At 42.6% G+C, this 27,753-nt stretch overlaps 2 protein-coding genes and 1 pseudogene across 3 annotated transcripts; all 3 read left to right on the top strand.

The window, feature by feature from the left end:
• Nucleotides 1–1,105: 1,105 nt before the first annotated feature.
• LOC120563758 (E3 ubiquitin-protein ligase TRIM21-like) lies at nucleotides 1,106–6,084 on the top strand. Its single transcript, XM_039808151.1, has 2 exons — nucleotides 1,106–1,205; nucleotides 3,715–6,084. The coding sequence occupies exon 2, from the start codon at nucleotides 3,717–3,719 to the stop codon at nucleotides 5,364–5,366; it is 1,650 nt and encodes a 549-aa protein (XP_039664085.1). The 5' UTR covers nucleotides 1,106–1,205; nucleotides 3,715–3,716; the 3' UTR covers nucleotides 5,367–6,084.
• Nucleotides 1,112–27,753, top strand: part of LOC120563789 — a 105,162-nt pseudogene continuing 78,520 nt past the window's right edge.
• LOC120563822 (E3 ubiquitin-protein ligase TRIM21-like) lies at nucleotides 1,116–20,299 on the top strand. 2 transcript variants are annotated; one of them, XM_039808240.1, is made up of 2 exons: nucleotides 1,116–1,205; nucleotides 18,375–20,299. In XM_039808240.1, exon 2 carries the CDS (start codon nucleotides 18,377–18,379, stop codon nucleotides 20,021–20,023), a length of 1,647 nt encoding a protein of 548 aa, XP_039664174.1. In that variant the 5' UTR covers nucleotides 1,116–1,205; nucleotides 18,375–18,376; the 3' UTR covers nucleotides 20,024–20,299. The 2 variants fall into 2 exon arrangements, with proteins under 2 accessions (XP_039664174.1, XP_039664181.1); XM_039808247.1 differs by lacking the exon at nucleotides 1,116–1,205 and adding an exon at nucleotides 14,804–15,084.

The raw sequence follows: 27,753 nt of genomic DNA, 5'->3' as shown, positions 1-27,753 counted from the left end.
CTGTCGTCGTTAATGGCGCTAAACGTCTCCACCGCTGCACGGTGTGGGAGGATCCCTCTGCCTCCCCCCGCCTCTCCATGTTGCACGGGGCAAATTCACGGGGAGAGCAGCGGAGGAAAAGCCCATTTCCTCCTCATTTTCCTCCGCATTGTCCCACTTAATCTCCGTGTGCCAGTGCAACCATTTCTTACCATCTAAGCAACTGCAATAGTAGGATTTAAATCAAACTCATGACAGCAATAGTGACAAGTAATGCATGTCAGTAAAAATAAAGCAGAACACATTCAGAAGACAACAGAATAACTGTTAAACACGTTTATTTCGGATCAGAGCGGCAGCTGATCTAACATAAGACTCGAGGATTAATCTTAGCCTGCCTGTTAGCCTGCTCTGGACCAGGCTAGCTGCAAATAATAAATCTCCATGATTACTTGGCTGGGTTTAATTCAACCTGCTTTTGTGCAACCAAGTCAAAGCTAAATTCATCCAGGATAACCTGAATATCCCGGCTTAATCCCTTATCCTGGTTTTGTGCAACAGGCCCCTGGATAAAGTAAAGCTGAGGCACCTTAAAGTTTCAACAAACATAAAGGACCTTTTTCACAGCAGACATTTTGACTTGTCATAGTAGGAAGAGCACAGCTGAAATTGATAACCTTAACAATGGCTCAATTCCATCAAGTGTCCCAGAAAGATATTTCAGTGAGTCAGCATGCACAATACCAGGGCCTCTCCTAAGTGGAATGCAGCCATCAGTAATGGTTTTAAACACACCTGAGCTTCTCCTAATATGACATGTCAAGATGTCTGCCGTGAAAAAGGCCTATAAATGTATAAGCAACACCTTCTCACACACCTTCCTCCTCCCACCTGTTAGATAAAGCTCCATCTTTGCTCCATATTAACCCTTGTGTTGTCCTTCGGGTCCCAGTGACCCGAAGGACAACACAAGGGTTAACCAGACAACACACCTGTGTAACCGTTTAATCAGAGGGAGGAAACCAAACATCAGAGCTGCAGTAAGAGGAGGAGCAACACTGGAAAGAGGAGAGCTTCAACGTCACACTCCAGAAATGAAAGTTAAGTTTGTCAGAGTGTCGGCCACGCTGCAGTCAAGACAAGTCTCTGTTTCTCTCTGAAAGAAAACTCAAACTGACTTCATCAGGTCTTTCTCAACAACACAGCAGAGTCTCTGCCAAACACTGGTGAGTACAGCTGGTCACATTTACACTCTCTACAACCAGGATTAACACTAAACTTCAGCTCTAGATAGATAGATATATAGATTTTTATTGATCCCAAAAAAATGGGAAATAACGTAGTTGCAGCAGCAAAATATCACACAGCTCACATACAGAGTATACATTAAAAAGTAGGAAAAAATATACATTAAATAATTGAATACTACACAAGCAATATTTAAAATATATACAAATTGTAAATAAAATGTAGAACTGTTTCAATAAGTTGGGGAGTAAAAATGTACAACTGTTTCCCTAGTAATCTGCTCAGGAAGCAAGTTCCTCTCTTTTAATTTCTTGTGAAATTGGTAACAATATAACTATGGCTGTTTGTCCACAGGCCCACTATACAGTAGCCCACTTTAACAGCTTTAAACAGTCTCTCTGTGTCAGTTCTAAGGACTGGAGTTTAGATTACTTCCTACTTTACTGCTATTGTTACTGTTTACAGCTCGCTTCATAGAAACTTTAGCAATTATGTAAGCACATAATGTAATCTGAAAACTGCTGCCCTCATCAAAAACAAAATGCAACTGATCTCAGCTGGTATTCTGTCCTTAATGGAAATTTCTAAGTGACATCAAAACTTTTGACCGGTAGAGTATGTTGACAGTGCTTTGCTGAAGCTAAATAGTATGTCACTCCTCTTAATTCTTCAAGTTATACCACCTGTTAAAGCAACACTATGTAACTTTTAGCTGCAGCTGTAGTTCCAATGATACAACCTGTAGGGGGACTGAAGAGGGAAAAGTTAGTGTTGCTTTACAGTTTTTCTTGATTGCTTTGACCTGCTTAGAGAAACTGGGATCCACTCGGTTTTCATCATCACTGTCTCAGCAGAGCAGAAGACACCTCTTGCAAATGTGTTAACCCTTTCTCATTGGATTGACACATCCCCCTTTGCAGAACAGTTAACACGGATGTCATTCAAGCAGTCCAAACTCCATTGTTTTAGCTATGGTAACCAAACAGAAACCATCTGATCCTAACTATTAGATTTTACCTACATCAGTATGAAACCACTGGAGCACCCGTTTGACACTCCTACACACAAATCTTCAATTAGCGATCAGTCTGTAGGGTTAGGCCATGTGGCCCCATCATCAAGACAGAAGAGACTGAGTATCAATAGTGGCTATTTCTTATACTCTACAGTAATATATGTTTATACTTTACTGTAATATATTTTATTTTTATTTTCTTAATTTCTTATACTCTAACATTTTATTTTGGTTTACATGTATTTTGTGTAATATTTACAGTATGTCAGTCTTCAGCCACTGTTTGAAAATAAGAATTAATGGAATCAGTTAAATTTGCATCAAAGAATTTCTGATCCTGGATCCAATTCTTTGCAAGAAGGCAAATTGAACAACAAATGGCCCTGGCATGAAAGCTACTTACAGTAATAGGCTACAATGACAAGCAATGGTGCACTGATTCACACTGAGTGCTGTATTTTGTATTTTCTTGTCCACTGTGTAATGGTTAATTGGAAGAGCTCTACACTTGTTTGCAAGTTGTGTTGTTTGAAGGCAAAATTTGCTTTTGTTGTATATTTTAAATGTTAAATTTAAATGCATGGTTACAGCCTTTTGCAAACAAAATGTGTCATTTTGACCATGAGTACCACTGTTTCGGCCTGTGTGTTAACTGTTTTGAAAATGTGGAGTTTGACTTGACTGCTGCATCGAAGCAATCAAGAAAAACTGTAAAACGATACGCTATGACAACCTCTATCTTACAGAGAACTTTACATCCACCAAGGCGAGGTGTAAGATTTGTGTGGCGTTGATCAACTGCCACTTTGCTCATTTGAAAGCCATGATGTCTCTCTCTCATGGGTGAGCCAAATTCTCTGGGCGGGCAAAGCAGAGAAAGGGGTGGTAACCTCTTTATGACCTCATAAGGAGAAGACTTCAGATCGGCCCATCTGAGCTTTCATTTTCTCAAAGGCAGAGCAGGATACCCAGGACTCGGTTTACAACTATCACCATTTCTAGCCACTGGGGAACCATAGGCAGGCTGGGGGAACGCATATTAATGTTAAAAAAAAACTCATAAAGTGAAATTTTCATGCCATGGGACCTTTTAAAATGTTAGTAGCGTGTAAACTCCAACCTAATTAAAGATAGGTTCTGACTAGTTCATGTTTGAACTTACAGATAGCTGGTACAACCCAGTACAGACATTTAGGGATTCTATTATCTCAAATGTCTTAAAATATATAGTGCATTTAGCCGCTATAAATTGGGCTGAGCCCCAAATTTTTGCAATGTCTGGCTCTGCCCCTGTGTGGATGTATTCAGTGCTGTTTTGTCAGAGTAGCGACCTTCACTTTGTCAGCATGATTTAAATGTTCCTTGTTGTTCACAGTTCGGTGCAAGTCAAAACAACTTGTTTTGTTTTTTATAAATAATTGTAAAAAAACTGTATTTTAATATGTTTTTCTTTTCTTTCACACTATGTGTAGATATGGCTGCTGCTGCAAACTATCTGCCATCTGAAGATCAGTTTCTGTGCTCCATCTGTCTGGATGTGTTCACTGATCCTGTCACCACATCATGTGGACACATCTTCTGCAAAAATTGCATCACTGAACACTGGGATGCTAATGACCTGTACCTGTGTCCAAGGTGTAAAAAGGTTTTCAACAAAAGACCTGAGCTGCACATCAACACTATGTTCTCTGAGATGGTTGCTCAGTTCAGAGAGTCAGCTCAACAGAAAGCCAGCAGCAGCAGCTCAGAGCAACAAGTGTCCAAACCAGGAGAAGTTCCCTGTGACTTCTGCACTGGAACCAAACTGAAGGCCCTGAAGTCCTGCCTGGTGTGTCTGGTCTCCTACTGTGAGACTCACCTGGAGCCTCATCTGACAATGTCAGGCCTGAAAAGACATCAGCTGATCGACCCTGTGGAGAACCTGGAAGGCAGGATGTGTACGAAACACGATAAACCTCTGGAGCTGTTCTGTAAGACCGACCAGACATGTGTTTGTATGCTCTGCACTGTTTTAGACCACAAGATGCATGATGTTGTTCCTCTGAAAGAAGAATATGAAGGAAAGAAGGTCGAGCTGGGGAAGACAGAGGCTGAAATTCAGCAGATGATCCAGAAGAGACGACTGAAGATTCAGGAGATCAAACACTCAGTCGACCTCAGTGAGGAAGATGCAGACAGAGAGATAGCAGAAGGTGTTCAGGTCTTCACTTCTCTGAAGGAGTCTGTTGAGAGAGGCCTGAATGAGCTCATCAACACGATCAAAGAGAAGCAGAAAACAACAGAAAAACAGGCTAAAGCTTTCATCAAACAGCTGGAACAGGAAATCTCTGAGCTGATGAAGAGAAGCACTGAGGTGGAGCAGCTCTCACACTCTGAAGACCACCTCCATCTTCTCCAGAGTGTCCAGTCCCTAAACATCCAACAACCTCTACCCACCAAGGACTGGACAGAGGTCAGCGTCCATCCAACATCATATGAGGGGACTGTGGTGAAAGCTGTGGCTCAGCTGGAGGAGACACTCAGTAAAAAGATGAAGAAGCTGATTAAAGCTGAGCTGAAGAGGGTCCAGCAGTATGCAGTGGATGTGACTCTTGATCCTAATACAGCACATCATAGTGTCATCCTGTCTAATGATGGGAAACAAGTGAATCTTGGTGATATGAGAAAGAATCTCCCAGACAACCCAGAGAGATTTTCTCTCAATCCCTGTGTTTTAGGAAAGCAGAGTTTCTCTTCAGGCAGATTTTACTTTGAGGTTCAAGTTAAAGGAAAGACTAAATGGGATTTAGGAGTGGCCAGAGAGTTGATCAACAGGAAGGTAGATATCATACTGAGCCCTGAGGATGGTTACTGGACTATATGGTTGAGAAATGGAAATGAGTACGAAGCTCTTGATGACCCTTCAGTCCTTCTCTCTCTGAAGTCTCCTCCTCAGAAGGTGGGGGTGTTTGTGGATTATGAGGAGGGTCTGGTCTCCTTTTATGATGTAGATACTGCAGCTCTTATCTACTCCTTTACTGGCTGTTCCTTCACTGAGAAACTCTTCCCATACTTCTGTCCCTGTAGTAATGAAGATGGTAAAAACTCTGCCCCTCTGATCATCTCTCCTGTCAGAGTAAACTAATCACTTAACTTTGATTTATTTTCATTAAGGGAAACAAATCTTAATAATTAGTTTAGCTCTTATTTTCTATCTTTTTAATGTGTTGATTGATATACACTTAATTTTTAAGACTTGTTTAATTATATGTATTCCATTACATATTCAACAAATTCATTTAATGCATTCATCTCTTCAACACTGCATCAGAATATCTATTTTTAAAAACCTCTGTTAAATCCACAGACATTTATTTTAACTTCCAGAAGAAATCGGTTTCTAAAGACACCTTCATTTACGAGTAAGTCTGCATCCACAAAAATTGCAGGTCTTTCATTACATATTGAATGGAGGTAGTGGGTTACCGCAGGGGACGGAAAAAACGCAGCGGGCCTGTGTCTAAAATTTTGAGACCGACTCAACTTTTGGAGAAGCGCAACCCTGTGTCACACTGCAGTAGCCAATCATGTAACAGAGATCAGACTTGTCAGAGTATGTTGAGGTGGTGTGAGAGTCCCAATCAGGAAACAGGAAACACTGCCTCTATCGCTGCCACGAGAATGTTTTTAAACCCCAAACACAAGCTCTGAACTGCCTGGGAGTTTGGGGAACAGTTGACTGTTTCCTCAGTCCCTCCGTCAGTCCCTCCAAATGTTTCCTGCAACAACAAAGCACTCGCTATATCTCGCTCATCTCTTTTCTTTCTCTCTTTTTCCGGGAAATAAAGATGCCTTCAAGTTCATTTGCAAATGTCGAGATCTATAAACCATCTGACAGAAAACAGTAAGTGTGAAATATAAAGTGTACTTGTGCTACACTGGGAAGTCACACAAATAGGCTGTTTCAGTGACACTCCCACTGCTGCACAACCCTGCCAAAAATCTGCTGATCACTTTCTTTGGTCTGAACGCAGCTTAAGGTCTTTTACATGTCTATAGTGTCTACAGAACACAATATGTGTCGTTATTACACCATGTATAAAAGGTTAATGAATGTTTCTATTTTGTCTGAAAGGTGTTTTGGTTTGTTTTGTGGGTAAGATTGGTTTACATGTCAAATCTGTAAATATGTGATTGTAAAAATAAAAACTGTAAAATAAAGCAGTTGTTGAACACAAGGCCTGAGTAAACAGTGACTTGAACACCAAACACTACACAGAAGTTGTATTTCATTACGAGTACATTGTGTTTCCTGTGGCTGCTTCACAATAAAAGCTCCCTATGTGTTTCACCAGTTGGATGCTTTTAATGTGAAGGAGTGGCAGGAGGAAATGTTTGTTTCCACCTGGAGTGATTGCGGAGGATGAATCAATATGGATATGCTGGACTTTGGGCTGCTTATGGATGTTCGAACGAAAGGAAAAACAGCAAGGGAAAACATTTCACAGGTGAGAATGTGTTTTGTGATATATATATGCCGCCTTCGACCTGCAATCTGAGCTCCAGTGGCAGCGGGAGGCGGAGAGTTCCATGGCCGGCAGCAGCGTCTCTTTCCCCGGGCAGGAACACAGCTTCGCCTCGCTGCGGAAGCCTTGCAGTGCGTCTTTAGCCACGCCCGCCTGCGTCTCGCTCTCAAACTCCTAGTGATGGGACAACCACTTTTTTACGTGAGTCGGTTTAACCGGACGCTCGTTGGTTGGCCTACCGAGTTAACCCTTTAGGCGCCGGGTTTTATTTTTAAAAATACTAGGTTTTGGCACCTAAATTTCAGAAGGCTCTGGCTTGAAAATGGTTTGAGATAGAGATAAAGTGTAAATGAAACAAATATTCAGAATGACCTAACGTTTATCTAGGGAGTACATTTTTCCATCTAATTTGCATATTATGACGTCATATCGCTGCGGCCATATTGGATTATGTAAATTCCATGAAATACCTGATATTTTGAAAGAGAGTTGAATTTATTTCATCAGATTTACCCCCCTCCATCCATTTGTTATGTTGTCCACATATCACATTAACAGGGAAAAAGGTAAATTGTAAGCCAATAGTCGTAAACTACAACTATTACTACACCACAAAACTCATGTAAACAGCGTTTTTTTTGGGGGGTTTTTTGGACGGGGGAGGGGCTCACGGCAGCACCTGCTGCTCGTTGCAAACAGTAATTGTAGAGTGATACGTGCTTTCACGAGTCTCCAAACACCAGAAAAGTTTCCAATAACACCAGAAAAGTCGCTAGTCACTTTTGAAAAAGTCAAGTTTGGATGGGATTTCGTTGGACATTTTGCATTGAAGCATGACGTATTTCTGAGCTAAAGTCTTAGTAGTGGAGTGCTGTGTGTCTCCTCTCTGCTCTGACTGCAGGCTGGGACTGCAGCGTGAGGCTACTGAGAGACTGACCGCCTGTGAGGCCTTTGGACGGGGGAGGGGCTCATGGCAGCACCCGGTGCTTGTTGGGCACAGTAATTGCAGAGTGACGCTCTATTCGGAGAAAACAGCTGATTGATTCAGTACCGCGCCGTGTCCCTAATTATTTTGTGTAAGAGTGAAGAATCATTTACATTTAGCCTACACCCACTCTGTAAGCCAGGGCAAGAACGGTGGCAATACATGATTCAATGCAGCCTGGACGCGGAGTGGTGTGTGTCTCATCGCTGCTCTGACGGCAGGCTGGGGTGCTGCGCGAGGCTACTGAGAGACTGACCGCCTACAGGCTTTGGACGAGGGAGGGGCTCACGGCAGCACCTGCACAGTAATTGTAGAGTGATACGTGCTTTCACGAGTCTCCAAACACCTCAAAAGTCTCTAATAACACCAGAAAAGTCGCTAGTCACTTTTGACAAAAAAAGACAAGTTTGGATGGGATTTCCTCGAACATTTTGCATTGAAGCATGATGTATTTCTGAGCTAAGGTCTAAGTACAGGGTGTCTGCCAACTAGTGGAGGGGAGTATGAATGACATATAACACTCTATTCAGAAAAAACAGCTGTTTTATTCAGTACCGCGTCCTGTCGCAATTTTGCGACTTTGGCGCTTAAAGGGTTAATAGATTCGGTCACCGGTTCGCGTTCCCTCTGCGGCGGCGGCTGCGGCGGGGTGGTGATCGCGTTCCCCGCCAGGAACCAAGACACCGCAGAAGACTCGAGCGGTTGCGGTTACATTCGGTCTCGACATACTATTTACACACTCATACTGACCGACACTAGACTCACACACTGGCCACGGTTACATTCGGTAGCCTGGTGGGCGGTCTCCTCATGACAGTCTAACTACCATGTAGCAACATTCACTTCTAACATTTAACTTAACATAAAGATAACATTACGTGTATTGGTATGTGATATAATACTTTCCCCTTGGTAATGTAGCATATGAATTTCCATGAACACAATTCAAATGCACGAGACATTTTCATAGCTTCTGCTATCGCTGATAACTCAAACTTGCCGAGAACCTAGACACTCGTGATTACATGACTCATGCATTAGGCACAGTTACGCTCTTATTCAGTAGCCTGGTGCACGGTCTCCTGGTGACAGCCTTCCTATCATGTAACAAACATTTAACTTAACGTTAACTACTAAGATAACATGACGTGCATTTGTATGTGATATCCATCGATAATGTAGTCTATGAATTTGTATGTAAACAATCATCTAAGATGCACGAGAAATAAAGGATTCTGGGATCGGTTGATAACTCAAACTTGCTGAGAACCTAGACACCCGTTTGACTCATGCAGTACCCTCGGTTACGGTCTTTACGGTCTCGTTCAGTAGCCTGGTGTGCGGTCTTCTCGTGACAGCCTACCTACCACGTAGCAACATTCACTTCTCTAACATTTAACTTAACATAACTACCAAATTAACATGACGTGTATTTGTATGTAATGTACTTCCCCATCGATAATGTGTGAATTACCATGAACACAATCCTCTAAGATGAACCAGAAACAAGGCTTGGTTAATAACTCAAAGTTGCCGAGAACCAAGACACCGTTTGATTACATTAGACTCGAGCGGGCCGGCCGGTTGCACGGTTACATTCGGTCTCGTTCAGTAGCCTGGTGCGCGGTCTAGGTAGCTCATTTCCTGATTGATTCTACCACCACCACCACCACTCCAGTCCAGTGGAGGCGCTAATGAGCTAGATTACTACACACACAGTAGCATGAATGAAGTAAAAGAAAAAAACAGGAGTGAGTCGGTTCATTGACGTATGACACGAGTCGGGTTAATTAACCGGCTCTTCGGTCAGTTCGTCAACACTACAAACTCCACGAAGGAGATGTCGTGTTTCTCCGGGACCAGTTTCACCTCTTTGAACCCGGGAAACCTGCAGAGGACAAAAAACACACAAAGAAACCCTGTCAATACTAATCTTTATTTATAGAGCGCTTTTCAAAATCTACATTACAAAGTGCTTCACAAAACTACGGAGCCCACCTGGTCCCACTTTGTCAAAAAAAATGTATTATAACTATCTCGTGGCCACAAGATAATTCTTCTTCATATTTTATAGCCTATATTTATACTTTTTACATGTATATATGTCACAAAGTGAAGCCACGCAGCCACAGTTTTCTTATGTTGTATATAGTGTGGTGTTTCGGGTGTTTTATTTTGTATTCTGAATGGCTGAGACACAAGGAGGAAAGAGGAGCGGATAGAGAGCGAAAAAGAAACGTTGGGTACAGAGCACAGATACACGGGCAGGACAGCGGAGCCGGAGGACAGCTGTGGATGTTTGGAGGATCGGCGCGTTGGCGCGAGTGCGATTTGGGCAACAATAGAAAATCTGATTTCAACCAGTCTATAGAGAAAGGGACTACAGTCTTTACCCTTTTCTGTTTGAGGGAGGGGGGAAGAGGGCCAGCAGCACGCAACGTCCACTCTGCCTTTCCTGTTCGGGCCACAACGCCAACGCGCCGATCCGCCAAACATCCACAGCTGTGCTCCGGCTCCGCTGTCCAGCCCGTCTATCTGTGCTCCGTCCTCCTCTTTCCTCCTTGTGTCTCAGCCATTCATTATCAAAATGCACTCCCGGTATATCCCGGTGTGTTGGAGCGCGTTCCGTGTTCCTCCAGCATCTCTCCTGATCATAGGCGCCGATTTATGTTTTCCTCCGTGGGTGCGCACAGACGCACGCCCTTTAAAAAAACAAATTTGTCAAAAATCGTTTGCATTTCAGAACCTTAGAAAATGGACAGCGGCTGACACGAAAACACACGCCTATTAACTCGGTAATAAAGGAGGAGGACTGGCAAACATGGGCAGGACAGTGCCATTCAGTCTCTTCAAGCATGTTTGGCAGAAGTTAAGTGTTGGCTTGCAAATAACTTTCTCCTATTAAATGAGGATAAGACCGTGATGATTTTATTTGGAAATAGGGGGTGTGTGGATGATGACTGCCTGGGTTTGTTTCCTGGGAAAAAACTGTCTAGCGTGAGGAACCTTGGTGTCATTTTTGACTCTGAGCTTAAATTTGACCGGCAAATCAATGCTGTTGTTAAGAACAGTTTCTTCCATCTTAGATCAATATCTAAATTGAAATCTATTCTTACTTTTAATGATATGGAGAAGGTTGTTCATGCCTTTGTGTCATCACGTTTTGATTACTGTAATGTGTTGTATCTGGGTGTGAGTCAGGCTTCTCTGTCCCGTTTGCAGCTCGTTCAGAACTCAGCTGCCAGAATTTTTACTGGTACTAAGAAGAGAGAACACATTACTCCGGTTTTAATGAAACTACATTGGTTACCCATACGATACAGAATCCATTACAAAGCGCTGTTGTATGTTTTTAAGTCCCTGCATGGTCTAGCCCCTGAGTATGTTACTGATTTAATCAGCCAATGTCAATCCAGCAGATCTCTGCGATCAAATGATCAGTCACTTCTTGTAGTTCCACGAACGCGCTTAAAGTGTAAAGGTGATCGGGCTTTCTCTGTTGCAGCTCCTAGGCTTTGGAATGACCTTCCTCTGTCTGTAAAAACCTGTCCTTCTCTGGGGATTTTTCAGAGTGCTCTTAAAACTCACTTGTTTTCCTTAGCATTTGATAATGCTTTGTAAGTTGTTTGTTTTGTTTGTAATGTTTTTTAGGCTTTTATGTTTTTATACTTTATGTACAGCACTTTGGTTCCACTTGTGGTTTTGAAAGTGCTTTATAAATAAAGTTGAGTTGAGTTGAGTACCTAATTGTATTTACCCAAAAATAACATGGATGGATGATTCGATACAATACGTTTCGCAAGTACAACAATAGATTGGATCTCCATTTTCATTGAATATTGGGTGTTTTATTCAATTTTTTAGCATTTGAAAAATCATTGAAATGTTTCTGAACAGTATCCTCGCTGAATGTTGACATATACCAGTCTGTGATTATATATAGTGGTGATAAGTCGGTGTTACTGGTGTTTATACATGGTAGTGAAAAGAAGCGTTAAACGTGTGTGTGTGTGTGTGTGTGTGTGTGTGTATGTGTGTGTGGCAGCGTCTATTTGATTGCTGAAGGAATTGACCACTGGACAGCTAGATATTAAGTGAAGTACTTACTTTATTTTTTTTTTTTTTGCTGCTTCTTCTACTTCTACGCTTCTACTTTCTACTGCTGTTGTGTGTTTTTTGCTGGATTGGTTGTGTTAGGCAAAATTTTGTGGTTTTTGTTAAAGTGAAACTAGTTAGTGTGAAGTGTGAATTTGGGAGTGGAGGTTAACGACTCTCAGGTGCTTTTGACTGATAAGCGAAGGTGTGGCCTCCCCAACTGGAGCCAACACCAATCAACTCCTTGTATTTAATATTGGCATTTGCGTGAAGCGGCAGCTTCGGCGGACGAAGACTCGGAGGACAAAGACAAAGGAGTCTACGCAGGAGGCTAAGTTGGAAGTTAAGTGGGCTTGATATCCCATATCTCACTTACACTGCTCGGTGTCTTTATCCTGAAATGTGATGCTTCTCCATTCCTGTCCGTGTTTCCTCTCGGAAATACTACAAACCACGCATTAGCTCGCAACATTTCCGCAACCCCACCTCTCTTACCTATCCCACCCGTTCCACACACACACACAACACTTTGTTGCAGGTGGCCTGTGGAACTGCCAGTCTGCCACTCGCAAGACTGAGTTCATCTCTGGCGGCATGTACCTTATCAACCCTCCCTCCATCTGACTCTTTCTTACTCATGCCTCCCAAGGCTGCCACAGACACTCTACTCTCTATTATATCCTCCTCTCTCGACTCTCTCTGCCCTCTAACTTCATGACAGGCTCGCAAGTCCTCCCCAGCGCCGTGGTTATCTGACTCAGTACGTGCTGAAAGATCCACCATAAGGGCAGCGGAAAGGAAATGGCGGAAATCTAACCACCCATATGACCTGCTTACCTATCAGTATCTTCTTTCCTGCTTCGCTGCCTCTATTTCTGCAGCAAAAAGCTCTTTTTAGCAATCCTCCCTCCTCCCTCCTACCAACCCACTTTGTCAACTACTTTGTAAAAAAGATAGATGACATACACTCTTCATTCTCCACCGCAACTCCTGAAATCACCTTACACATCACATCCAGTACTCTTTCCTCTTTCACCCCTCTATCTCTAAATCAAATTCTTACTTTGATTACCTCTTCCCCCCCAACCACCTCCCCCTTGGATCCTATCCCTTCTCACCTTCTCCAGATCATTGCTCCTGACCTTCTTCCTTTCCGCACTCATCTCATTAACATCTCCTTGTCAACTGGCTGTTTCCCCGATGGCCTTAAAGAGGCAAGAGTGACCCCACTACTCAAAAAACCACTCAACTCCTCTGATGTAAATAAATATAGACCCGTCTCCCTTCTTCCATTGCTATCTAAAACTCTTGAGTGTGCCATTCATAATCAACTCTCTACCTAGCTCCACCAGAACAACCTTCTTGATCCCCACCAGTCCGGCTTCAAGGCAGGTCACTCAACAGAAACTGCCCTCCTTGCTGTCACTGAGCAGCTTCACATCGCTAGAATAACCTCTTTCTCTTCCATCATCATCTTTCTGGACCTTTCTGCTGCCTTTGACACAGTGAACCACCAGATCCTCATTTCGACACTCCAGAATGTGGGTGTCTCATGCTCTGCGCTCTCATTGCTCACATCTTACCTGTCAGACCGAACCTACCGGGTAACTTGGAGAGGATCTAGCTCAGAACCTTGCCCACTCAAAACTGGGGTTCCTCAGGGATCAGTCCTGGGTCCCCTCCTCTTTTCTCTGTACACCAACTCTCTCGGCTCTGTCATTCAGTCGCACGGCTTTTCTTATCACAGCAACGCAGATGACACCCAACTAATTCTCTCCTTTCCTGAGTCTGAAACTCAAGTAGCAGCACGTATCTCGTCTGTCTGACTGACATCTCTTCTTAGATTTCCACACACTATCTGAAACTCAACCTCTACAAGACTGAGCTCCTTTTCCTTCCAAGGAAGGGCTCTCCTACCCAGGACCGACTATAACAATTGACAACTCTGTGGTAGTCCCCACCCAGATTGCTAGAAACCTGGGTGTGACACTTGACGACCAACTCTCCTTCACTGCCAACATTGCTGCAACTACCCGATCGTGTAGATACATGCTGCATAACATTAGAAGGATACGTCTCCTTCTAATGCAGAAGGCGGCTCAGGGCCTGGTTCAGGCTCTAGTCATCTCACGTCTAGACTACTGCAACTCCGTCCTGATTGGCCTGCCTGCATGTGCCATCCGACCTTTGCAGCTCATTCAGAACGCAGCAGCTTGGCTTGTCTTCAACCTCCCCAAGTTCTCTCACACTACAGCGCTCCTCCACTCTCTTCACTGGTTACCAATTGCTGCCCGCATCCACTTCAAGACACTAGTACTTACATACAGGGCCACGAACGGATCATCCCCAGCTTACATCCAGGACATGGTCAAACCATATACCCCAACCCGCTCACTTCACTCTGCATCTGCCAAACTGCTTGCTGCCCCCTCACAGTGGGGGAGAACTAATCACTCAACAAAATCCTGACTGTTCACTGTCCTGCCTCCTAAATGGTGGAACGAGCTCCCTATTGCCATCAGGATGGCCGAAAGCCTACACATCTTCCGCTGGAGGCTAAAAACACATCTCTTCTGACTACATCTCGGATAAAAAAAAAGAAATTCTTGAACCTGCACTTTCATATGTCTCTTTGTAGCTTTGCTTATTTAAAGCTAATGTACTTGCACTTACTACTTGTTGTCTGGAGTTTGAACCTTCACAGTTGAAAGGAAGTTGCTTTGGATAAAAGTGTCAGCTAAATGACATGTAATGTAATGTAATGTGTGTGTGTGTGTGTGTGTGTGTGTGTGTGTGTGTGTGTGTGTGTGTGTGTGTGTGTGCAACGAGAAAATTGAGTATGTGCATGCTTTTTGTGTGTGTGTGCAACGTGAAAGTTGAGTATTTGCACCCTGGTGTGTTGCAGTAACTGTAAATCAGAGGATAAAGGCCTATAAAGGTATAAGCAAAACCTTCTCCCACACCCTCCTCCACCCACCTGTTAGATAAAGCTCCACCTTTGCTCCATATTAACCAGACGACACACCTGTGTAACCGTGTAAAATGAGAGGGAGGAAACCTGAGAACAGCACCCACAACAGAGCTGCAGTAAGAGGAGGAGCAACGCTGGAAAGAGGAGAGCTTCAACGTCACACTCCAGAAATGAAAGTTAAGTTTGTCAGAGTGTCAGCCACGCTGCAGTTTATCTCTGAAAGAAAACTCAAACTGACTTCATCAGGTCTTTCTCAACAACACAGCAGCGTCTCTGCCAAACACTGGTGAGTACAGCTGATCAGATTTACACTTTCTACAACCAGGATTAACACTAAACTTCAGCTCTACTCAGGCAGCAAGTTCCTCTCATTACTTGTGAAATTTGTAACAATATAACTATGGCTGTTTGTCCCCAGGCCTACTATACATAACAGCTTTAAACAGTCTCTCTTTGTCAGTTCTCAGGACTGGAGTTCCTACTTTATTGCTATTGTTACTGTTTATGGATCGCTTCATAAATACAGCTTCCTCTATCTTCTCTGGCTGTTTCACAATAAAAGCTTTCAAAAAGAGAACCAGTGGGAGGCTTTTAATGTGAAGCAGCTGGAGGAAATGAAATGTGTTCAAGTAAGCAGAACTTTGTTAGCAGTGCTGTTCTTTAATAAAACTTGGACCCAGAGGCATTAGGAACTTGGAACTGAATCTCTGTGATTTTTCTGTCTGTTTACTAATTGCATACTACTTCCTCTATTTCCTCTGGCTGTTTCACAATAAAAGCTTTCCACAAGAAAACTAGTGTGAGGCTTTTATTGTGAAGCAGCTAGAGATTATGAACTGTTTGAGAATATATACACTACGGGTCAAAAGTTTGGGGTCACTTAGAAATTTCCATTCCACTCCATTACAGACAGAATACCAGCTGAGATCAGTTGCATTTTTTTTTTTAAACCAGGGCAGCAGTTTTCAGATTACATTATGTGCTTACATAATTGCAAAAGGGTTCTCCAATATTTTCTCAGCTTGCCTTTTAAAATGTTATCAGATTAGTAAATCTAGAATGTGCCTTTGGATCATTGGATGAATGGTTGCTGATCATGGGCAATGTAGACTGTAACAGTTTAGAACCATTTTGCAATTATGTAAGCACATAATGTAATCTGAAAACTGCTGACCTCATTAAAAAACAATGCAACTGATCTCAGCTAGTATTCTGTCTGTAATGGAGTGTAATGGAAATATCTAAGTGACCCCAAAACTTTTGACCGGTAGAGTATGTTGACAATCCTTTGCTGAAGCTAAATAGTATGTCACTCCTCTTAATTCTTCAAGTTATACCACCTGTTAAAGCAACCCTATATAACTTTTATCTGCAGCTGTAGTTCCAATGAGACAACCTGTAGGAGTCCGAATTGGGAAAGGTTACCAAGTGTTGCTTTACAGTTTTTCTTGATTGCTTTGACCTGCTTAGAGAAACTGGGATCCACTCGGTTTTCATCATCACTGTCTCAGCAGAGCAGAAGACACCTCTTGCAAATGTGTTAACCCTTTCTCCTTGGATTGACACATTCCCCCCCCTCCCACTACATCAGTATGAAATCACTGAAGCACCTGTTTGACACTCCTTCACACAAATCTTCAATTAGCGATCAGTGTGCAGGGTTAGGCCATGTGGCCCCATAGTTCAGTGTGCAGGGTTAGGCCATGTGGTCCCATCGTCAAGACACAAGAGATTGAGTATCAATAGTGGCTATTTCTTATACTCTACAGTAATAGATGTTTATACTTTACTGTAATATATTTTATTTTTATTTTCTTAATTTCTTATACTCTAACATATTTTATTTTGGTTTACATTTATTTTGTGTAATATTTACAGTATTTTAGTCTTCAGCCACAGTTTGAAAATAAAAATCAGTGGAATCAATTAAATTTGCATCAAATCTTTTCTGATTCTGGATCCAATTCTTTGCAAGAAGGCAAATTGAACAACAAATGGCACTGGCATGAAAGCTACGTATAGTAATAGGCTACAATGACAAGCTATGGTGCACTGATTCACACTGAGGGCCTGATTTACTAACACTAGCGCAGTTTGCGCTGCGTCTGTTTATGCGAGTTCGGTAATAGCACACGCTATGCTTCCACAGTTTGCGTAGTATTTATCAACCCTGACACCCATCAGGCAATCAGCGTCTTTCTCCGCCCACTAGACCGTAGATTGCGCTGTAGCAAAGCGATACTTGTGCTATGATATGGCTGAGTGCAGACTGCGATATTCCCACTGCTGATGCTATGACTGTTTGAAATGATCCTGATGCCAATATTTGTAATGTAGCGAGGAGTTTAACAACTGGTGGAGTGGGATGTGAACGCTGAGTGGGAAATTCAATTTCATCTTTGATTTCTTCCAGTAACTCTAATATTGCTCGGCTGCTTGATCTGTAACGCTAAATGATGTTGTGTTCACTGACAAAGTGTGATTCTTCTGTTAAAAATATGTTCAGCCTCGCCTATGTCTTCGTCTTGCTCAGATTACTGTTGCCATTTCACCAGCGGCATAAAGGTCTACGAGGAAACTCGACTGCGGCTGGCTTAGACCTGCTTTTAAGAGGCGCAGAATTTCCCCCGCAGAATAGAGGCGCGCTCTTACTGACAGTCTTTGTAAATACCACGGGATATATAATTAGGTGCACTTTGCGCTTATCCTCCCACCTTTCGGGTGGAACTCCCACTTTCCCACGACCCTCCCACGAACGCATATTGAAAGCGCAACTTGTCTCTTCTCGCTCATGTGGCGACAATCTGCGATTTTACCCAAGTGCGCCCTGTTTGTAAATAGCCCGCATCGGTTACGGCCGTCTTTGCGACCAATTAGCGCTTGGAAACAGGCGCAAACGGCTTGATAAATCTAGCCCTGAGTGCTGTATTTTGTATTTTGTTGTCCACTGTGTAATGGTTGATTGGAATAGCTCTACACTTTGCAAGTTGTGTTGTTTGAAGGCAAAATTCGTTTTTGTTGCATATTTTAAATGTTTTGGCACGGTTGGAGCCTTTTGCAAACAAAATGTGTCATTTTGACCATGAGTGCCACTGTTTCGGCTTGTGTGTTAACTGTTTTGAAAGATGTGGAGTTTGAGTAGACTGCTGCGTCAAAGCAATCAAAAACTGTAAAATGATACGCTATGACAACCTCTATCTTACAGAGGACTTTACATCCACCAAGGCGAGGTGTAAGATTAGAGCCACTAGAGTCAGTCCCACAATGAGTATGTGCCATTTCTGTCTGTAGCTATTGAGGAGGAGAGGGGGGGGGGGTGGGCACAAGGTGTAGGGTGGGGGTGTGGCCTTGACCAACTGCCACTTTGCTCGTTTGAAAGCCATGATGTCTCTGCTTCATGGGTGGGCCAAATTCTCTGGGCGGGCAAGAGTAGCGAGCTTCACTTTGTCAGCATGATTTAAATGTTCCTTGCACAGTTCGGTGCAAGTCAAGCACCTTTTTTTAAAATAATTAAATAATTAATAATTTAAACAATGTTTTTAATATGTTTTTTCTTTTCTTTCACACTATGTGTAGATATGGCTGCTGCAAACTATCTGCCATCTGAAGATCAGTTTCTGTGCTCCATCTGTCTGGATGTGTTCACTGATCCCATCACTATACCATGTGGTCACAACTTCTGCAAAAACTGCATCAATGAACACTGGAATACTAATGACCAGTACCTGTGTCCGATGTGTAAAAAGGTTTTCAACACAAAACCTGAGCTGCATGTCAACACTTTGTTCTCTGAGATGGTCGCTCAGTTCAGACAGTCAGCTCAACAGAAAGCCAGCAGCAGCAGCTCAGAGCAACAAGTGTCCAAACCAGGAGAAGTTCCCTGTGACGTCTGCACTGGAACCAAACTGAAGGCCCTGAAGTCCTGCCTGGTGTGTCTGGTCTCCTACTGTGAAACTCACCTGAAGCCTCATCTGACAGTTTCACGTCTGAAAAGACATCAGCTGATCGACCCGGTGGAGAACCTGGAAGGCAGGATGTGTACGAAGCACGATAAACCTCTGGAGCTGTTCTGTAAGACCGACCAGACATGTGTCTGCATGCTCTGCACTGTTTTAGATCACAAGATGCATGATGTTGTTCCTCTGAAAGAAGATTATGAAGGAAAGAAGGCCGAGCTGGGGAAGACAGGGGCTGAAATTCAGCAGATGATCCGGAAGAGACGACTGAAGATTCAAGAGATCCAACACTCTGTCGACCTCAGTGAGGAAGATGCAGACAGAGAGATAGCAGAAGGTGTTCAGGTCTTCACTTCTCTGAAGGGGTCTGTTGAGAGAGGCCTGAATGAGCTCATCAACACGATCAAAGAGAAGCAGAAAACAACAGAAAAACAGGCCGTAGCTGTCATCAAAGAGCTGGAACAGGAAATCTCTGAGCTGTTGAAGAGAAGAATTGAGGTGGAGCAGGTGTTACGCTCTGAAGACCACCTCCATCTTCTCCAGAGTGTCCAGTCCCTAAACACCAACCACCCTCCACCCACCAAGGACTGGACAGAGGTCAGCGTCCATCCATCATCATATGAGGGGACTGTGATGAAAGCTGTGGCTCAGCTGGAAGAGACACTCAGTAAAGAAATGAAGAAGCTGATTAAAGCTGAGCTGAAGAGGGTCCAGCAGTATGCAGTGGATGTGACTCTTGATCCTGATACAGCATATCCCTATCTCATCCTGTCTGATGATGGGAAACAAGTGAATCATGGTAATGTGAGGAAGAATCTCCCAAACAATCCAGAGAGATTTTCTCTCAATCCCTTTGTTTTAGGAAAGCAGAGTTTCTCTTCAGGTAGATTTTACTTTGAGGTTCAAGTTAAAGGAAAGACTGGCTGGGCTTTAGGAGTGGCCAGAGAGTCTGTAAACAGGAAAGAGAACATCCCACTGAACCCTCAGAAAGGTTACTGGACTATATTGTTGAGAAATGGAAATGAGTACCAAGCTGTTGCTGACCCTTTAGTCCTTCTCTCTCTGAAGTCTCCTCCTCAGAAGGTGGGGGTGTTTGTGGATTATGAGGAGGGTCTTGTCTCCTTTTATGATGTAGATGCTGCAGCTCTTATCTACTCCTTTACTGGCTGCTCCTTCACTGAGAAACTCTTCCCATACTTCAGTCCCTGGAAATATGATGGTGGTAAAACCTCTGCCCCTCTGATCATCTCTCCTGTCAGAGTAAACTAAACACTCATCTTATTTCATGTATTGATATATTTATATTCAAGGGAACAAATGTACATGTTATAATTCACATATTATTTGTTTACAGAATCAATTTCCTGTGGTGATTGATTTACACTTCATTGTTTTGATTGATTATTATATGCTTCCCATTACATATGCAACAAAATAATTTAATGCATTCATCTCTTCAACTCTGCATCCTGGTAGCATTTCTATTTAAAGCCACAGACATTTTCTCACTTTCAAAGAATCACTAATAAATGTTTCTAAAGTGAATTGGGTATTTTTTGCACACAAAAAACATTTGGATTTCTTTACATGTTTCTATTTGATGTTTGACTGCTGTTGAAAAGTATAGTGTATTTGTTTGGAACTATTTTCAGCGGCAGATTATTCCACATTTGGTGCTCTAATGAGTATTTGTGGCAGCAGAAGTGTGTGTGTGTGTGTGTGTGTGTGTGTGTGTGTGTGTGTGTGTGTGTGTGTGTGTGTGTGTGTGTCACTGATGTGTTTTTACAATATATCAGGCTGTGATACACACACACCCTTGTTAGGAGATTGGGCCGCGCTGTGTAACTTCAGAAATGTTTTTGATGCATCATTTTCATAGTTCTGCTGATGGCGTTGCCAGGTTGCAGCGTTTGTGTAGTCTACTTGTTACATTTGCATAAAAGTCCTGCTGATTATTTTCTCCATTAATCAATAGCCTATAATAACTGTAGCGCTGCAGCGACCAGTCAATTGATCAATTAGTGGATCCTAAAACTTTAACATTTTTAAGGTAAAAATGCAAACTCATTTCCAGCTTCTTGTAGGAGGATTTGCTGTTCCTTCCAACCGGTTGTCTCAGCGTCAGCTATGACGCAAAAAATCTCCCTTCTGAGTCTGTGGAATCTGCAGACAGCTGCCAAAATGCAGCAACTTAAGGTACGGCAAAGGAAGGATGGTCACAGATAAAAACTGGTGTTAACCAGATGACCATTACCAACCAGTGGGCATGTGTTAATGGACAGAGGATGGGAGTAGGATTCGGTATTTGGTTTCGGATTCGGCAGAATCTTAACCAAAAATCTTGATTCAGTGCATCCCTACAGTGAAGTCTTCAGTTGACTCATCTGATGTTTAAAACATAATATTCATCCCTAACTGTATTATTACTCTACAAAATCCAGTTTATGCCATTTGTAATTTATACATTTAATGTCCATAATATGTCCAGTGTAGCTGTCATCACTCGAATCAGAACTACAGCCTTAACTGTGTAACTGAGACCTCATTATGACAGCTTGCAGAGAATAATAATCAACGATGTGTTTTTGTTTTTTAACCTCTGACCCCTTGAATTCTCTCCGTGACTGCGTTGGGGTCCCAGGACCACACTTTGAGAACCACATCAGAGAGTGAGATATATAGGCCTAGTGTTACAATTTAAAAAGAGAAAGATCTTAAAACAAAACCAAAGCAGAAACACAAGAACCGTGACGATATCTGTAACAGCACAACTCCCTGAAAATAATCTATATATAAAAATAATCTAGACCAAACATTTGTGCACATGTTGAACCATTTCTAATCAGAATGAATGAAGACATTTGCAGAATGTACCTTCTAACACCTAACACACACACACACACACACACACACACACACACACACACACACACACATGCACACATACACACACACACACACACAAAAACACACACACACACACACCCGAACACACACAGACACAAGCGCAGCTTGACTTAGTGTGATCCGCTCATCGCGGCTTAATCGGTTGCACGTTTGCCGAGCCAGGATCAGACGGTGAAGCTATGTCCAGCCAGGTGTAGATAGCTGGGATAAGTGCACGTTCACGGCTTTCTTAAACAGACCACGGTATCGATCACAGATTTACTGATGCAGAAATGGAGAATACGCGTGTGGCACATGTTTCACCCGCTGAGCAGCAACTAATTATGGAAAGTTATGATGAGGTGAAGCATATAATATGCATAAAAGGGAAATACGGCTGTTGTTATCAAACGGAGAGAAAAAGACCGACAGACAATAGCGGACCGACTGAATGCGTCTAGATTTTAAAAAATCTACTTACTAGTCACTCCACATTTTTACAAAGTTGTACATTCTGTTTTAATTGCTTTAATATGCTTGTTTTATGTGTTGGTTTTATTGCTGTATCTGTTTTTATGTGCTAAATGTGCTGGTTTTAGTGTAAAGTGTCTTTGAGTAGCATGTAAAGCACTATATAAATTAAATGTATTATTATTTAGCCTACTTTGCCATAAAAGTGAGCAGAGGGAATTAATGTTCCTTGGGAAATTTACCCTAAGCACTAGGCTTAATTTCAAACCCTTAGCTCATAGAAATTTGTGCATATGGTTGTAAAACATATTCTCGCATTATGAATATGTCTAATTATAAATATCTTTCTACAATTAATGATCATACAGAACAAACATGACTGGGCAAAAACTAGAAAAATAATTGACTTCAATACACACTGTAAGCATATCTGTAAAACAATGTAGCCTATTATTATTCATGTTTTTTTATTCTCACTCCCAAGCTCCAAGATGACAAGTGACAGCACCAAAATAAAATGATTAAGAAGCTTTGAACACATTCTCACTCCCATCTCGTAAAATACGGACATTTGGTCAGGTGCCATTGTCGTCATTATTGACGCTAAAAGTCTCCACCGCTAAAAGCGATCGGTCTAGCCCATGCTAATGTTCTGTAGAAGTGTTTCTGACTTCATGTGCCGTAACGGTGTCCTATGTTCTGTGTTTCTGCAGAACAGGAACCTGCTGGAAACCAGTTTTTAAACTGAGTCAGGGCCTTTTTAAACTGTAACTTAATGTTACTTTAAAATCTTTTCCTGTTTAATAAATGAAATGAAGAATGGACTTTCAGAATTAACTTTAAGCAAACATGGTCAGGAAATCGAAAATGAACTCCAACTGAGGAAGACAGCTGATGAAGGACTGTGTGGCTGTGAGATAGTTTTGTTAAATACTGTTTCCAAAGTCAAGAATAAACTTTGCGTCTCATTTGGATCATCATCTCTTAAAACATCAGAACAGACAAACACACTTGAAGAGGAACAACCACCCTCTCCCAACCCCCACCCTCCGTGGTCTTGAGGAAAAGAAAGAAAAAACCAAACAAACAAATAAACAAAAACAACAAAAGAAATCACACCTTGCCTAGTTGCCTTCCTCTAATTCTTGTGATGCTGAGGTCATTAGGACTGATACAATTTCAATTCAATTTCAATTACATTTCATTTATAGTATCAAATCCTAGCAAGAGTTATCTCGAGACACTTTACAGATAGAGTAGGTCTAGACCACACTCTATAATTTACAAAGCCCCAACAATTCTAATAATTCCCCCAAGAGCAAACAGAGCGATAGTGGCGAGGAAAAACTCCCTATTAGGAAGAAACCTGGGACAGACCCAGTCTCTTGGTAGGTGGTGTCTGATGGTGCCGGTTGGGGGTGTGATGAACAGTGGTGATAATAGTCACATTAATAATGGAACAGTGACTTCAAATGATTATCGTAGTAGTTCATGTCATATCAGTGCGCTGCAGGGCGTTACAGGATGTAACGCGGCACAGCAGAGCATGGATGGACGTAGCAGGAAGCAGCAGGGTTCAGCAGGAAGCTGCAGGGTTCAGCAGGAAGCTGCAGGGTTCAGCAGGACGCAGCATGACACTGCAGGGCACCGCAGAGCTTGGCAGGGAGTGCAGCAGGACCACGGCGACAGCTGCAACCAAGATCTTGGTGCTAACGTACTCCAAGGAAATATGCTGGGTGAGAAAAAATCAAAACACAAGGACTCCGGGGAGTAAACTCCTCAGAGCCCGTTTAGTAACAGGCATCCCGTGGGACGGGATGCACAGAAATGGAAAGTGAGAGGAGAGAGCAGTCAAAGGAAAGAGGAGAGGAGAGAGTCAAAGGAAGGAAGGAAGGAAGGAAGTTCCCCAGACAGTCTAAAACTATAACAGCATAACTAAGAGAGACAGGCAGTTTAAGGAGAGGAGCCTGTTCAGGCTTGGAACTCTCCCCTGCCGGATTGGGCTGTACTGGCCTGCCTCCCTCTACTTTTGTTATATTATTAATCTGACGACTATGAAGAGAAGCAGGTGGGCCGGGTTAGACGGATACCTGTGCTGCTGCACCTTTTCATAGGTCTATAGTTGATGATTTGTGTGATGGCTACGGACATTTTTGTCACCTATTGGTTCATTTCTGTTGCCTGTATTATTGATTTCTGTATGTTTCCTGTGTTTGTATATTCATTCGGTATATTTCTGTTCCCTGTTGTGTTGATGTATTGTGTTTTGTGTATTGTGATCTGTGGTGTATTTTTCTGTCGTGCATTTCCCGGTTTATGTTCTGCTTCCTGTTTTATTTTGATAGTCTGTTTTCTGTCTTGTCCAGTTTACTTCCTGTGTTTTCCCTCCTTTGTTGATTGTCCTGCCTCGCCCTGATGTGTTTCACCTGTTGTCTCACCTGTTCCTGATTTACTCATCACCTCATGTATTTAGCCTCTGTGTTTCCTTTGTCTCTTGTTAGATCATCTTGTGTTGATTCCCTGTGCCTTGTGTTTGTTCCTGCGTGTGTCAGTACTGCCGCTTTTTGTTGTAATAAATTCCTGAGTCCAAACTCCTGCCTGCCTGCCTGCCTCAACCTGCGTTTGGGTCCTACCTTCCCCTCACTGCAACAATTTGTCTTTGTTAATCCTTGCTGTAGTTATGCATCTGCAAATAATGATATTGAGTTGTTATTGGATTTATTTATTTAACTCTTATGGCCTGGGCTAACTGTTCAAGAGAGATCGTAAATAGCATGGGAGATAGCGGGCATCCCTTTCTCGAGCCCCGCGCGATGGAGAATGGCTGTGAATGCAGGCCATTGGTTGAGACTATGGCTGTGGGATTCGCATATAAAGTATGTACCATGTCAATGAATTTGGGTCCCAAACCAAGCCTCTCCATTACTTGCCACAAGTAGTTCCACTCTAGGCGGTCAAAAGCCTTTTCCGCGTCCAGCGATAAAACTTCTGCTGCCGTTGTTGGGGGTTTTGGCTTCTTGTATTACATGGAGTAATCTGCATATATTGTCTGCATCTTGACGCTTTGGTATAAACCCTGATTGGTCAGGGTGGACTAGCTTCTCAATGAAGCGTTCTAGATGTAGTGCCAAGACTTTGGAATAAAGCTTAATATCAGTCCCAATGAGGCTGATGGGCCTGTAGTTCGAGCATTCCGTAGGATCTTTGACCTTTTTGTATATGACCGAAATTAGTGCAGTGCTGATGAAAGGTGCCCATCTCTATGGCTGAGGTTAAAGTTTGTAAAATGATAGGTCCTAGTGTGTCAAAGTACTGTAGTAAGAGTTCTGATGGAATTCCATCCAACCCCAGTGTTTTCCCTTTCTTAGCTGTTTTTAACGCTGATTTGATTTCCTCTAAAGTAATAGGTTGACCCAGTTCTTCTGCCTCCTCTGGGTCAAGAAGAGGCAGGTTTAGCTCTTTCAGGAACTTTTGGCACTGCGTCAGATCTGAATTGCAGGGGGATACATACAGCTTTGCATAAAAGGACTGGAAAGTGGCAGTGATCTCTTTAGGATTCGTTGAGATACCTCGGTCCGTGCGGATGCTGTTGACAGCAGCTCTGGACTCGTTTTGTTTTAATTTCAGAGCTAGCAATTTGCTTGGTTTACAACCATTAAAATTGTAATTTTGCCTCTGTGCATTATGAATTCAGCTCTCATTTTTAGCAAGTCATTTAGCTCTGCTCGATTTGTGACTAAAAGAGTATGTGTAGATTTAGAAAAACAAGTCTTAAAGTGATGGTTGCGAGTAATTTCACCTTAGGGTCCTTTTCACCATGACCTCGAGCCAAACAGCCCCCCCAGAAGCTTTTTTCACCTGGGTTGGACATTGGGAGAGTTAGCGTTATAAGCTTAGCGCAGGGGCTGATGGATCCAGGTTTGTATCTCGTAAGTTACCCCACTAATAATACCCAAAATGATACCAAACTTATACACTAGTACAAATAGGTAATGCACTCGTAAAACAATGGATTGGAAAATTTGTAAGTACACCAGAAGTTTATGGAAATAACGCTAGCCTGCTGGCTTCTGCTCGCTGCAGTTAGACGAGTGCTTAGGGCGTCTACAAATTACAATGCCGAAAAGAGATACAACAAAAACATTTATTAATTTAACTTAATTAATTAACTTTTTTTTTAAAAGTAAGTGCTGTAGTATAACTAGCAGGAGACAAGTTATAATTGAGTTAAGTTTGGAGACATTACCTTATTTAATTATTAAATTAATAAATATTTTTGTTGTATCTCTTTTCGGTGTTGTAATTTGTAGACGCCCCTAAGCGCTCTTACTGCCGGTAACAGTAGTAGCAGCAGCAGAGACGAGAAGCCAACAGGCAAGTGTTATTTACATAAAACTGGTGTCCTTACAAATCCAATCCATCATTTTGTGAGTACGTAACCTATTTGTACTAATGTAGAAGTTTGGTATCATTTCGGGCATTATTAGTGGGGTATCTTACGAGATACAAACCTGGATCCATTAGCCCCTGCGCTAAGCTATTCAGCTGATAACGTTAACTCTCCCAATGTTCGACCCAGGTGAAAAAAGCTTCTGGGGGTTTGTTTGGCTTGAGGTCATGGTGCAAAGCAGCCTAGGGTGAAATTATTCCCAACCATCACTTTAAGAGATTGCTCTAATGATTTACAATGTTCTTCCAACTCTGCAATCCTTGCCTCTCTCTTTTTCTTCAAATAGCTGCAAAGGAAGATGTGAAATCTCTAATAAATCCTTTAATGGCTTGCCAGATGTACGCCGGGTACGAAACTGAGTCAGTATTGATTGATATGAACTCCGCTAGTTTGGCTCCAAATTCTGTATCAAAACTGTGTTTTGGGGTAGGGAATTATTAAATTGCCACCTTCTAGATTTTTCTCCTAACATATCACAATGCAGTGTGGTTATCAGCGCATTGTGGTCAGACAAGATTGCTGGTTCCATTGCTATCATGTGGAACATTGCCTTAAATCAGGATAGATCAGCGCTCAACCACACGAAAGCCCAAAAACACATATCGGACATGTTTAATGCAGTTGTGGAATCCCACGATCTTAAAGATATATGGAGAATGCACAATCCTACTAGCAAGGATTACACCTTTTTTTCCACACGTCACCTCACCCACTGCAGCATTGATTATTTTTTGTGCTCCAGTGAACTTAAGTCTAGTACCGCATTCATGTCACCCCCTATAATTAATGAGTATTCATTGAGAGAGAGCAATTCATTGGTTAGGCGCGGGCCTGATAACAGCTCCGGTCCGGTCAAGAAGCGCCCAGAAGTCTCCCTCCTCCATCTCCAAATCTCGACAGAGCCTGTCCGCCTCCTCCGGTGCAGTGAATGTGAGCATTCTCCCTCCGTGGTTTACTCTCAAAGTTGCCGGATAAATAATATAGTTTGGGATGCTTTTAGCATACCTATAAATCTCTGGCGCCGTTGGACGGTGAAAGCGCTGTAGTCAGGTTTAAAGCACAGCGTTGCATTTGAATCACAAATTCGACCTTCCTGTTGTACTTTCCTCGCCCCCCGAATAATTGCTTGGCAGTGCTGATATCTAAGACACCTGAGAATCAGCGTGTGCGTCGTAGATTCTGTGTGCCCTGT

The sequence above is a fragment of the Perca fluviatilis genome, chromosome 1 (genome assembly GCF_010015445.1).
Source record: "Perca fluviatilis chromosome 1, GENO_Pfluv_1.0, whole genome shotgun sequence".
NCBI classification, from domain to species: domain Eukaryota; kingdom Metazoa; phylum Chordata; class Actinopteri; order Perciformes; family Percidae; genus Perca; species Perca fluviatilis.
Note: the sequence above shows the minus strand (reverse complement) of the source record. Positions and strands in the feature narration are given on the sequence as shown.

What these genes read in the sequence shown, in the direction of transcription:
- LOC120563822 (XM_039808240.1), top strand. Translation starts at nt 18,377, where the DNA reads ATGGCTGCTGCAAACTATCTGCCATCTGAAGATCAGTTTCTGTGCTCC.
- LOC120563758 (XM_039808151.1), top strand. Translation starts at nt 3,717, where the DNA reads ATGGCTGCTGCTGCAAACTATCTGCCATCTGAAGATCAGTTTCTGTGC.